At 43.7% G+C, this 13,082-nt stretch overlaps 1 protein-coding gene across 10 annotated transcripts in view; it reads right to left on the reverse strand.

Annotated features, from left to right (window-relative positions):
* wdr27 (WD repeat domain 27) overlaps nt 1–13,082 on the reverse strand; it is an 838,472-nt gene that overhangs the window by 759,134 nt on the left and 66,256 nt on the right. For all 10 annotated transcript variants that reach the window (XR_011594978.1, XR_011594977.1, XM_070889135.1 and 7 more), the window contains exons 12-13: nt 4,705–4,829; nt 3,836–3,918 (exon numbers count right to left, since the gene is read on the reverse strand). Coding sequence is in view for 8 of the 10 variants with exons in the window: in XM_070889135.1 (XP_070745236.1) it covers nt 3,836–3,918; nt 4,705–4,829 (208 nt within the window). In the remaining 2 variants the exon portion in view is untranslated. The remainder of the gene's footprint in view (nt 1–3,835; nt 3,919–4,704; nt 4,830–13,082) is intronic.

A 13,082-nucleotide genomic window follows, 5' to 3' on the forward strand; every position in this document is an offset into this window, starting at 1 on the left:
GCATCTAGATTGGCATATAACTGTATTACCAGCACTTAATAAGTAACCATTTATATCATTCAGTTAAACAGTGTACAGATAAGTAAAATAATAAATGGTTAACATAAAAAAGATTATGCTATGTTAAGTAAACAAAATCCTCATAAGATATATTGTGGAATCCTCTTGTCCTTTGGATTTAATTTGATCATATTTTAGTGCTTTAATATAGTATTAGTGTTATAGCTCACTATTAGTGTTATACTACAGGAATTCATTTTAGAATTATAATGCAGTAATCCATTAGTGCTATAATACAGTATGTGTGTTAGTGTAACACTACAGTATTTTACAGTACAGTATTACAACACTTTTTAGTGTTAGAAAAGAATATATTAATGTTATAGTCTAGAGTTAATGCTACAGTGTAATAGTGCATTAAAATATAAATGTTATAGTACAGGAATCTAATAGTGTCTTAGTACCGTATTATTAGTGTTACAGTATACTACCTACATATATTAGTGTTATAATGCAGTATTATCGATATTGTACAGTAATTTATTCATATATTATTGTTATAGTATGGTATAATATATTGGTATTAAAGTACAGTATTAATGTTATATATTACTGTTTTTGTACTTTTCATATACAACATAGTACTTTATTTTGGTCAGTTAGGTGTCTGACATACATGGAAACCCACTAACATACTTAAGAATCCAAATCAAACTACCCACCAGATAGTTTCTGCTTGCACATTCTCTCCGTAGGTACCCAGCACACTTAACCCAAGTCCTGAGAGTTTAGGCACAAGTTGACAACAGCCAAGACAACTTGAAGCTCACCAGCACTGTGTGCTGCTAGGCTGCACACAATCTTAGGGACTGCCGAGTGCACACAGCGTACTGCTGGAGTTTAACTAGCTGAAACTGTGCAGTCTACCAATGCTGCACACTACTTATCCAGCCACACCACCCTACCCATTAGGGTCTTGGTTTGCAGAGTTATCTGCAAGCAGACACCATGGATTGCAGCCCGTGGATTTTCTGTGCCATAAAGTCTACTCCATCATGTATTTGCAAAGAAACAAATTCCAAGCTTTCCCTCTAAATGAGCTGTGTTCCACTGGATACAGTCTCTGAAGTATTCCTGACAAGTCATCATCAATTGAAATTGAAATTAAATTCAAAAGCTATTATTTGCTCTTTCACAACCTTAATGTAGAAAAATTGGAAGCATTCCCAAATATCCACTAATGATTTGGGGAATTAAATCTCCAACTTCAGGGATCAATTATTTGATACAATTTATCTTATTTTTTGATATATATGTGGCTCATTTCAGCTGTAGATATTTTTAATATATTTTTTATTATGTATTTATATAACAAAAAGTTAACACCAAATTAGTCCGTTCAGCAGTAAAAATACATTTTAAAAAGCAGTACCAGTCAATTTCACTGAGTAACCCTAACATAGTTTGAGAAATGCAATATTTGTGCATCTCACCTGAAAACCAGGGCCAAATTTTTCTGAATCTGGTGATATGGTCGAAATGAGGAATTTCTTTGGACCCTACCTTTTCCCCCTCGAAAGTGAATTATCTGTCTTACACTTGTCAAAGTCAACATTTTTTAACACGAGTCAAACTATGAGAGCGAACAATAGCAAAAGTAGCAATGTCTGAAACATGATGAATTAAAAAATGTGCAGCTTCTGACAACAATACTCAAAGGCTGCTACAGAGGGCTTCAGTTACACAAATCTGGCACTTAGACAGACACCTCGCTACTATAAAACTATTTGAATCCCCACTAAAAACTTTTATACTGGTTTTGCTTCTTGTAGTCTTTGATATTTGGTAACAATGCACTTCCAACAAACTTGCACGCACAGGTCCTTTAAGCATGTGGTTGCAGCCATTATTCTTCACAGTTTATGATTGCGATTTATCACCACTACAATCTGCCATATGTTCCAGCATATTTTCTGTAGCATAATCCCTTTGTTTCTTTTTAATACGATCTATGTGCAATTACAAGTGTCTCCAAAAATTGCCAAAAAATTAATGAGATGTAAATGGAAAAGTGAACATAGTTAAAAATCAAAACTGAAAAATAAATTGCCCAAAAAGTCACCTCCAGTTTACTTGTGGATTGCAATCATTTATTTCAGGAATAAATCAATTTCACTCGAAGACGTTAATTGTAATATTAAGAACGTGTGCAATAGGAAAAGGTAGTTAATAGATTTGGGGCTGAATTTTCTGCTCCTGGTCCCCTGTTTTCACCCTAGAAGGGTGGCAATAGTGGCGGTGAGCTCTTCTGGGCAGGCGGTGAGCTCTTCTGGGCAGGCGGCCAGCTTACAGTGCCCGCCGGGGTTTTCGGGGCCAGTTTCAGCATGGCGCAGAACATTACCGCCTGGAAGGTGCGAGCCGGTTTGCAACTCCCATGGTTGCAACCCCGGATCGATTTTTGCCTCCCGCCCGACCCATAGCACTGTGTAGAGTGCTGTGCTGGGACCGCCTGTGAAAACGAGCGGTCCAAGCTGTAGCAGCTGCAGAAAGGTAAGTAATGTCGACCTCAGGTAAGTGTGATTGTTTTTTATTTTTTTTACGATTTATGCAGTGGTGGTGTGAGGTATTTTTTGGTGGGGTTTTTTTTCTCGCCAGGCCTCTCTTAGAGTGCTCCGAAGCCGGCTCTTTAGCTCGGGATTTTCGCATGATAAGCCAGCCTTGCGCTCTAAGAGAGGTGTGCAACTTCTCCCTTAGCACTCCGCCCCATACTCAAGGCCCAGCTGCCCAATTTTGCTGACTGAGGCGCAAACTTTTTCCTGCCGCCATTAACGCCCCGAAATCCATCCCTTAAAATCTAGCCCAGTAAGATCAACAAACAAAACATTACAATTGCAAGAGTCACTTCCAGCCACTGAGAGGTATGTAGTTTGAACACAAATCTAAGCACTGAAATATCACTGAGACACATGGAAGTCAATTATCATCTTCATCGCATGGGCAGTAATCTGATGGAGTGAACTGCCCACCCGCTGATTTCAATGGAATGAAAATGGGACATGTTCTGTAACAGTTGGGGCGCAATAATATAGCACTAGAAGGGAAACAAACTCCAAACACAACACGGTATGAACCACCCATGACAAGTTGTGCATAATCTGAGATACCCTCCAAATAAACGGCATTAGATTCAGATTTTCTTTTCTCATCACAAATATTGGGCCAGAAATTGCAGCCCCTCCAGGTGCGTACGAAATGCGCACGCACCAGTAGGGGCCGTGCAAGTTCCGGGTTTAGGCATGCACTGCTTATGTGCCTAAACCTGGCACTTGCGAGCTGTTAAATATGTAATGTGTTTTAAAATTTTACTTTCAGTGTTTGTGTGTTTTTGTACATACGGAACTCGCATTCATATGAATGGGAATCTCCCTTCTCTGATAGGTTGGACTGGCCCACATGATCCCAGAGATCTGTACAAAACCCGTACAATCCTGGGATACGTGGGTCTCTATGCTGGCCTTCGCTTAGAGACCCAGGACCGCAAGTCACCGAACCTTTGAGACCACCAGGTACTTTCACAGAAATTATTGCAGTCGGAGGCATCCGCCCGCGGGAAGCTTCCGACTGTAATTCTCGGCCATTAAAATGAATGCCAACTAAGTACTGTAAATTCAATCAACGGCCATAATCCGGCTGCAACATCATCATCATTGAACTTATTGAATGGCGGTGCAGGCTCGAAGGGCCGAATGGCCTACTCCTGCACCTATTTTCTATGTTTCCATGTTTCTATTGTGTTTCTGTCCACAGATTGGAGAAACGGGGAAATAGCTCGTACCTGTTTTTGAGTGACCAACTGGTTTACTTTTTTCTTTCTGCTTCAGATCACAGTTTAACGGGGAATTGGGCAGCAAAGGTGTTCTGAAAGAAAGATTAGCTGATCAGTACTGGCTGCCAAGCAAGTGACTCCTGTAGCTCATATTAATAAATGTTAAAAAAATGAATGATTTGAACAATGTAGCAAATAGTGACAATGACAGCAAAACTAAATAAAAATGAAAGGGAAACGAATACAAGGAATAAAAGTAATTCCAGAATACTGGAGGCTCTATACATTATGGATAGGCAAATGGCAAGTAACATGATTGAAGAGACAGGAATATAACAGTTAGTTGGTATTTTAAATTTGTTTCCTTCCTTTAATTTTTAATTTTTAATTTTTTAATTCTTTCCCATACTTTTCTTAGTTGTTCGATTATAAGGGCTGATTTTCCCAGATTCCGTTAAGACTTCGGGATTCTGGAAGAGGGGGAATCATAACTTTTTGCAACTAGCCTGACTAAAAATCTTCAGCTTACCCACAGTATCGCCGTGAACCAACTGTTCGGCAGTGGTTCGAGGGAAAGCCATCGTTTCAGGGCTTCCAACAAGCCTTGCAGACAGAAAATGAGGTGCTCGCTCCAGCCTCATTTAGACGGTTTAGTCATGAATGCTATAAAAATATACTAAATCTGCAGTTTGCTGATATGACTACACTTAGCATTTTTGCTATACAATCTAATATTTGATGCTATTAAGCTGTACAAGTGGTGCACTTCTCCCAAAATATGAAAAACATAATGTTAGCTATGACACACATGCAGAATAAGTTTTATTAATTTAAGATAGCAAAATCTTTTTAAAATATCTAGTAAGCGACTATTTTACCTGGCAATGACACTGAGTGATTCCTCCTCGTTTCTATGTTGAAGACACATTCTTGCAAGTTCATGCATATGAACTTCCAGCAGAGCAATATGCTTTCCAAACATAGAAGACAGGAGACAGAAAATCTGTAGGAGTAAAACAGATTGAATCCCAATAACTGGTACATGTTCAAATATTGCAGTAAAATGTTTCCGTCTTAAGAGTATGTTTTATCTCTTGTAAAAAAGGGTTGACTATTTTTATCATCAGAAAAATACTTGTAAAAATTGTGCAAAGACCGAGTACAATTGAAAATCAAGGGGCCGAAATTGGTGAAGGACCCCGCCTGCCCAAGTGCCGCCGAGATACCCAACGGTACTTTAGGCAGGGTTTTCATTTAAAAGGTCCTTCAAAGATCAGCAGGCGGCAAAAGAGGGATTTATGTTGCCAATCTGGGCAGCAGCCGGTGGGGGGTCCCAATGTCGCCGGCTAAGGCGCTTGCCGCCCAAGTGCCACCGAGGATGGAGTCAGGCCCACAAAGGGTCGAAGAGCTGAAAAGGAAAAGCATAAAAAAACCATTGGAAGACTTTCAGCGGACCCCATCCAGGTAAGTCCCTGTAAAGAAAAAAATTATAAAATGTTTACTCACCTTTTTTCAGATCTTCATACTCATCATCGGAGACAGACCAGCCTCCAGCCAGCGGTCCACCCCCGTTCTGGTGCTGACTCCCGCCCGCATCAATATGGCATCTCAGCGGGTGGGAGTCCACTTACGCCACTCGGCCATCCGCTGACGTCAGCGGGCGGTTTCCGGCGGTTCTCCCCTCCCACCCGCTCCAACCCAAATCAAAAGTGGCACTGGGCGCAACTCGAGCAGGGATGTCGGCAGCAGTCGGCGTTAAGGCCATCAATTTCGAACCCCAAATGTTTGTGTAGATGTTTCCCACATTGCAACACTGACTACACTTCAAAAAACACTTCATTGGCTGTAAAGCGCTTTGGGACATTTGGTGGTCGTGAACGGCACTATATAAATGCAAATCTTCTTTCTTTCTAGAGCTACTAGCCTAGATTTTGCAGATTTGGGGACTTTGCCTGCCACAAAGTTGCACCTCTAACCCTGATCTGTCTTCAGCCTCAGAGTTTTTACCATACTTTCTGGTGGGCTCCCCAGCCTCACCAGGGAGTCTACCCAGAGTGCTGCTCCATCAGGTTTTACAGAGTGAAACTGCTTAATGTTCCCACTGGGGTAATTGCAGAGCAATTGATTGCACAGGCTTCCCAGCCTAAAAAACATCCAAAACTCAACTTTCTTCTGCCACAGCACAGCTGGATGTCTGGGACTGACAGACATCCTGGTATCCAGTGATGCTATGGTGTCAAAGGTAGGAAATATGTCAGGATATATTTCCCTCTTTGTCCCCGGCATAATTAGTGAAAAATCTATCTCACTATTTTTAAAACACTTAGCAATTCATCGTTACATGTATAAACTTATTTTTGAAGAAACTTCAAAGTTTGTATTAAATAAATCAGTGATAGTCAATACACAACAACGTGCATTTTCACACCTGTCCTTATACACCTGTAACATTGTCTGTCTAATTTTGAAACATAATGAATACAGAATACACCACATACAATGATTATTGGGTCTTATACCGTTTTTTGTTCCCCAGCCCCAAATCCTTCATCAGGAAGATGCAATCGTCCATTTGCAGGGATTCTATAGGCAATGTCATTGCTGCTCTCCGCTTAACTGAACACATGCTTATATGGTGCAAAATATGATCCCCCCCCCCCCCTCCAATTCCTAATATACAAAGACACGCAAAACTTGTTCTCTCGGGAAGCCCAAGGGCGAATGTCCATTGAAGCTGCGATTCATGCTTAGAACCATTCCTGATCTGCTTGAATAAAGTCTACTTTCAAAGAAACGATGTCAATTACAGATGTGTATGATAGTCTCTTGTGTGCTTTTGGGCACGTGTGTGACTTTTGGCTGACACAATTCTGCAATTACTATCCAGAAACATATGTACCCTCTTTGTGTGAGGATAACACTCCCTCTTTTCTTTTTAAGCTACGTTTTGCCATTTCACCTGTTGGGTCTCCCCTCACCAACCACAGTCCAGAAGATAGGTGGACCACCTATTCACAAACTTTCGCTCGGACACTAGCACCAAGAAGCTTCCATGATGGCGACTCTGGCTCTGATGGCCTCTCTGCCTGGCCCATGCTGGGTGCATTTCCACTGTATTGCAGCTGAGATTGGGAACTGAAAGGTATGACTCAAATACTCCAAGTTTTCCTGGCTGGTCTCCCATCTTCCACTCTCCGTAAACGTGAGCTCATCCAAAACTCTGCTGCCCGTATCCTAACTGTTGCGTATGCAATAACTCAATAGGCTTAGTACCATGAACTCAATCAGGTGCGACCTGACTCTACTTTATTAGCTCTCAAATTGAGGATTAAACATGGAGGCTTTCTTTATATACAAGGGCTGCACGTGTGTCTGTGGTCCAATGACCTCCGACGGTCACTCCCCCCGGTGACAGGTAAACCCAGGCATACATACATTATATCCCTCCCCCCCAAGATCTTGGTATCAGTCCTATTTACAAATTGAGATGGTCTGGGGCTTTCTGCTCCCTAGTTGATCGTCTCAGTTCAATTCCAGATCTGGATGAGCTCCCAGAGTCATTCATGACTTGAGGCTGGGTAGCCGATCTAATGGGAGTGGCAGTGTCCATGTGGGGGATTGAAGGTCCAGATTCATTGACAACAGCAAGGTCTTCTGATGGCTGAATATGAATCGGTTGGTCATTGATGGTGTCTTCTTCAAGCTGTTCCGGTTATTCTGTGTGCCGCAATTTTGTCTGATCAATGTGCCTCCTGCATGTTTGCCCATCAGTGAGCCTGACAATAAGCACCCTGTTACCCTCCTTGGCCATAACAGTGCCAGTGACCCAGTTGGGGCCTTGACCATAACTTAGCGCATACACAGAATCATTAATAAAGATGTCGCATGACACGGCAGTGCGATCATGATACCACTGTTGATGTTGACGTCTGTTTTCGACATGATCGCTAAGATCAGGGTGGACAAGCGAGAGCCTGGTCTTGAGACCTCTCTTCATCAACAGTTCAGCAGGGGGGACCCCGGTAAGCGTGTGGGGTCTCGTCCTGTAACTAAGCAATATGCGTGACAAGTGAGTCTGCAAAGAACCGTGAGTTATGCGTTTCAGGCTCTGTTTGATGGTTTGGACGGCCCGCTCCGCTTGACCATTGGACGCAGGTTTGAATGGTGCTGACCTTACGTGCTTGATACCATTGAGTCTCATCAACTCTTGAAACTCTAAACTCGTGAAGCACGATCTGTTGACGCTCACAACGATGTCGGGCAGACCACGAGTGGCGAACATGGCACGACGTCTCTCAATGGTGGCTGTGGATGTGCTGGATGATATGATTACACATTCTATCCATTTGAATACGCATCCACCACCACTACAAACATTTTGCCTAGGAAAGGACCCACATAGTCTTCATCGGCCCGCATCGACCATGGTTTGGATGGCCACGACCATAGACTTAGCGGAGATTCCACTGGTGCATTGCTTAACTGCATGCAAGTGTTGCACTGATGCACACATGACTCCAAATCAGAGTCAATGCCAGGCCACCAAACGTGAGACCTGGCAATGGCCTTCATCATCACCCTACCGGGGCGGGTAATGTGTAAATCCCATACAAATATCTCCCTGCCTTTCTTGGGCATAACAACACGAATACCCCATAGCAAACAATCAGATTGAATGGTTAGTTCCGTCTTTGCGACGGTTGTAAGGTTTTGTCTCATCCAATGGCCAACCAATCACCACTAAGGACACAATGTTTTACAACCAATAAGATCGGATCCTGGCTGGTCTAGGTCCTAATTTGTTGAGCAGTGACAGGCGACCCTTCACTCTCAAAGGCATCCATGACCAACAGTAGGTCTGCGGGCTGTGGCGTTTCCACCTCCGGCGTGGGCAACTGTAAACGGCTCAATGCATCGGCACAATTCTCGGTGCCAGGCCTATGGCGAATGACAATCATAGGCAGATAATGTCAGCACTGAATGCGGGACGGCGCGTTGGTATTGATACCTCCAAGCTCTGAAAACAAAGATATGAGCGGCTTGTGATCAGTTTCAAGCTCGAAACGAAGCCCAAACAGATACTGGTGCATCTTTTTAATCGCATACACCAGGCTAAAGTTTCTTTCTCTACCATGCCGTATGCTCTTTCCGCTTTGGACATACTTCTTGACACGTACGCAACGGGTTGTAGTTTGCCCGACTCATTGGATTGTTGGAGCATGCAACCAACCTCATGTGATGAAGCATCACAGGCCAATACTAAACGCTTGCACGGGTCATAATGTACCAGCAATTTGTTGGAACAAAGCAGATTTGTAGCCTTCTCGAAGGCCCTGTCTTGAGATACACCCCAAACCCAGTTGTCGCCTTTTCTGAGCAGTGTGTGGAGTGGCTCTAACAATGTGCTCAATTTAGGTAAGAAATTACCGAAGTAGTGAAGACTGAACACCGCTCCGTCACATTCTGGGGTCTAGGTGCATTTTTGATCGCCTCTGTTTTCGAGTCCGTAGACTCGATGCCATCTGCAGCAATCTTCCTTTCCAGGATTTTGACTCCAGTGCCATAAAGACGCACTTTGAACGTTTCAGCCTGAGCCCCACTTTGTCCAGGTGATGTAGAACCTCTTCCAGGTTCTGCAGGTGTTCGGCAGTGTCACAACCTGTGACCAGAATGTCATCTTGGAACACCACGGTTCTAGGGACGGACTTCAGTAAACTCTCCATGTTTCCTGAAATATGGCTGCAGCCGAGCGAATTCCGAAAGGACACCTGTTGTAAATGAACAGCCCTTTATGTGTATTGATGCAAGTAAATTTCTTCGACGATTCGACAAGCTCCTGTGTCATATAGGCCGACGTCAGATCCAATTTGGTGAATGACTTTCCCCCGGCTCGCGTTGCAAACAGGTCATCGGCCTTTGGTAATGGGTACTGATCCTGTTTCGAAACTCGGTTAATCATAACCTTGTAGTCTCCACAAATCCTGACAGTGCCATCACTCTTCAGTACAGGAACAATGGGACTAGCCCATTCATTAAATTCGATTGGTGAAATGACCCCTTCACGTTGGAGTCTGTCCAGTTCGATTTCGACCTTCTCCCTCATCATATACGGGACAGCCTGGGCTTTGTGATGGGCGGATCTTGCATCCGAGTCCAGGTGGATCTACACCTTGGCTCCCGTGAAGTTGCCGATGTCCGGTTCAAACTGCGAGGGAAATTTGCTCAGCACTTGAGCACACGAAACGTCATCCATCGATGACAAAGCTTTAATATCGTTCCAGTTCCACTTTATTTTTTTCGCGCCAACTCCTGCCGAACAGCGTTGGACTATTGCCTGGAACAATCCACAGAAATAGATCATGAACCGCCCCATCGTATGACACCTTGACTGCTGCACTGCCAATCACAGGTATGAGCTCTTTGGTGTAGGTATGCAATTTTGCATTTACTGGACTCAGCTTGGGTTTCACGGCCTTGGTGTCACACAGCTTTTCGAAAATCCTCTGACTCATAATTCACTGACTCGCAGTCGTGATAATTCCATAGATACCGGCACGCCGTTCAATTTTACTTCAATCATTATCGGTTGGCTCTTTGTCAGGAACGAATGTACACGATACACTTCCTCCTCCATCTTGGGTTGCATTGCCGGATCCGCTCCAGATCGGTCATCGTCATCCACGTGGTGTGTCGTAGCACGCTTGCTGAGCTGCAGACACATCCGCTGAAGGTGCCCCATTTTTGCACAGCCTCTACAAATATATTGCCTGAAATGGCACTGATGAGGCCGATAATTGCCCCCACAACACCAACAGGGTGAAATCGGATTTGTGTCTAATGGCGGACTTCAAGCAGCTAGAGATTTTGCAAACACATGCCGGTAGGCCCTGCCAGGTGCAGCTCTGCCAACCGATGACACAATCTGGTGAATAGTAATTGCCGTGGAATTCCGACTCTGCGAGGATATCTGCTTTGTACTATCGACCGTGGTCAGGAAAGCCTGGGCGATCGTGATGGCCCTGCTCAGATCCAGCATCTTCGCAGCCAGCAGCTTCCGCAGGATCACCTCGTGGTTTATGCCTATTACAAAGACATTACTCAGCATGTCTTCCAACGCGGTTCCAAACTTACACGGCCCAGCGAGACGTCTCAGGTCAGCAACAAATTCCGCCACGTCCTGGCCTTCAGAACGAACATGCTTGTAAAAGCGATATCTCGAGATAATGATGCCTTCTTTAGGTTTAAGATGGTCCCGAATCAGAGCACACAATTCCTCAAAGGTCTTTTCCGTTGGACAAGCACGTGAGAGCAGATTCTTTATGAGGCCATAGATTTTTGGACCACAAACCGTGAGGAAAACTGCCCTGCACCTAACTGCATCAGCGTCTTCATCCATTTTGTTGCCCACGAAATACTAGTCGAGGTGATCTGTAAAATCCTCCCAGTCTTCTCCCTCCATGAATCGCTCCAGAATTCCAACGGTGCTCATTTTTTTTTGTGCTTGAAAGTTCGTATTGTGCCTCGTCGCCAAATGTTGCTTATGCAATAACTCAATAGGCTTAGTACCGTGAACTCAATCAGGTGCGACCTGACTACTTTATTAGCACTCAAAGTGAGGGTTAAACATGGAGGCTTTCTTTATATACAAGAGCTACACGTGTGTTTTTGTGACACAATGACCTCCGATGGTCGCTCCCCCTGGTGGCAGGTAAACCCAGGCATACATACATTATACTAACTCTCACCAAGTCCCATTCTCCCATCTCTCTTCTCTCTCTTAGGCAGTCCCCCGGAGTCAAAGATGACTTGCTTCCACACTAAAATGAGTTCTAAGGTGGCTGATGAGACAATGCGGGATTTATAGTCTCTGTCACAGGTGGGGCAGACGGTGGTTGGAGGGAGGGGTGGGTGGGTGCTTGATTTGTCGTACGCTCCTTCTGTTTTTTGTGCTTGGGTATGATTTGGTGGCCATTACAGAAACGTGGTTGCAGGGTGGCCAAGACTGGGAATTAAACATACAGGGACAATTCGGAAGGATAGACAAGAAAGGAAAGGAGGTGGGGTAGCTCTGTTAATAAAGGATGATATCAGGGCAGTTGTGAGAGATGATATTGGCTCTCATGAACAAAATGTTGAATCATTGTGGGTGGAGATTAGAGATAGTAAGGGGAAAAAGTCACTGGTGGACGTAGTTTATAGGCCCCCAAATAATAACTTCACGGTGGGGCAGACAATAATCAAGGGAATAATAGAAGCATGTGAAAAAGGAATGGCAGTAATCATGGGGGATTTTAGCCTACATATCGATTGGTCAAATCAAATCGCACGGGGTAGCCTGGAGGAGGAATTCATAGAATGCATACGGGATTGTTTCTTAGAACACTATGTTACAGAACCTACAAGGGAGCAAGCTATCTTAGATCTGGTCCTGTGTAATGAGACAGGAATAATAAACAATCTCCTAGTAAAAGATCCTCTCGGAATGAGTGATCACAGTATGGTTGAATTTGTAATACAGATTGAGGCTGAGGAAGTAGTGTCTCAAACGAGCGTACTATGCTTAAACAAAGGGGACTACAGTGGGATGAGGGCAGAGTTGGCTAAAATAGACTGGGAACACAGACTAAACGGTGGCACAATTGAGGAACAGTGAAGGACTTTTAAGGAGCTCTTTCATAGTGCTCAACAAAAATATATTCCAGTGAAAAAGAAGGGCGGTAAGAGAAGGGATAACCAGCCGTGGATAACCAAGGAAATAAAGGAGAGTATCAAATTAAAAACCAATGCGTATAAGGTGGCCAAGGTTAGTGGGAAACTAGAAGATTGGGAACATTTTAAACGACAGCAAAGAATGACTAAGAAAGCAATAAAGAAAGGAAAGATAGATTACGAAAGTAAACTTGCGCAAAACATAAAAACAGATAGTAAAAGCTTTTACCGATATATAAAACAGAGAGTGACTAAAGTAAATGTTGGTCCCTTAGAAGATGAGAAGGGGATTTAATAATGAGAAATGTGGAAATGGCTGAGACCTTAAACAATTATTTTGCTTCGGTCTTCACAGTGGAAGACACAAAAACCGTGCCAAAAATTTCTGGTCATGGGAATGTGGGAAGGGAGGACCTTGAGTCAATCACTATCACTAGGGAGTTAGTGCTGGGTAGGCTAATGGGACTCAAGGTAGACTAGTCCCCTGGTCCTGATGAAATGCATCCCAGGGTATTAAAAGAGATGGTGGAAGTTATAGCAGATGCAT

This window comes from Pristiophorus japonicus, chromosome 9 (genome assembly GCF_044704955.1).
Source record: "Pristiophorus japonicus isolate sPriJap1 chromosome 9, sPriJap1.hap1, whole genome shotgun sequence".
NCBI classification, from domain to species: Eukaryota; Metazoa; Chordata; class Chondrichthyes; family Pristiophoridae; genus Pristiophorus; species Pristiophorus japonicus.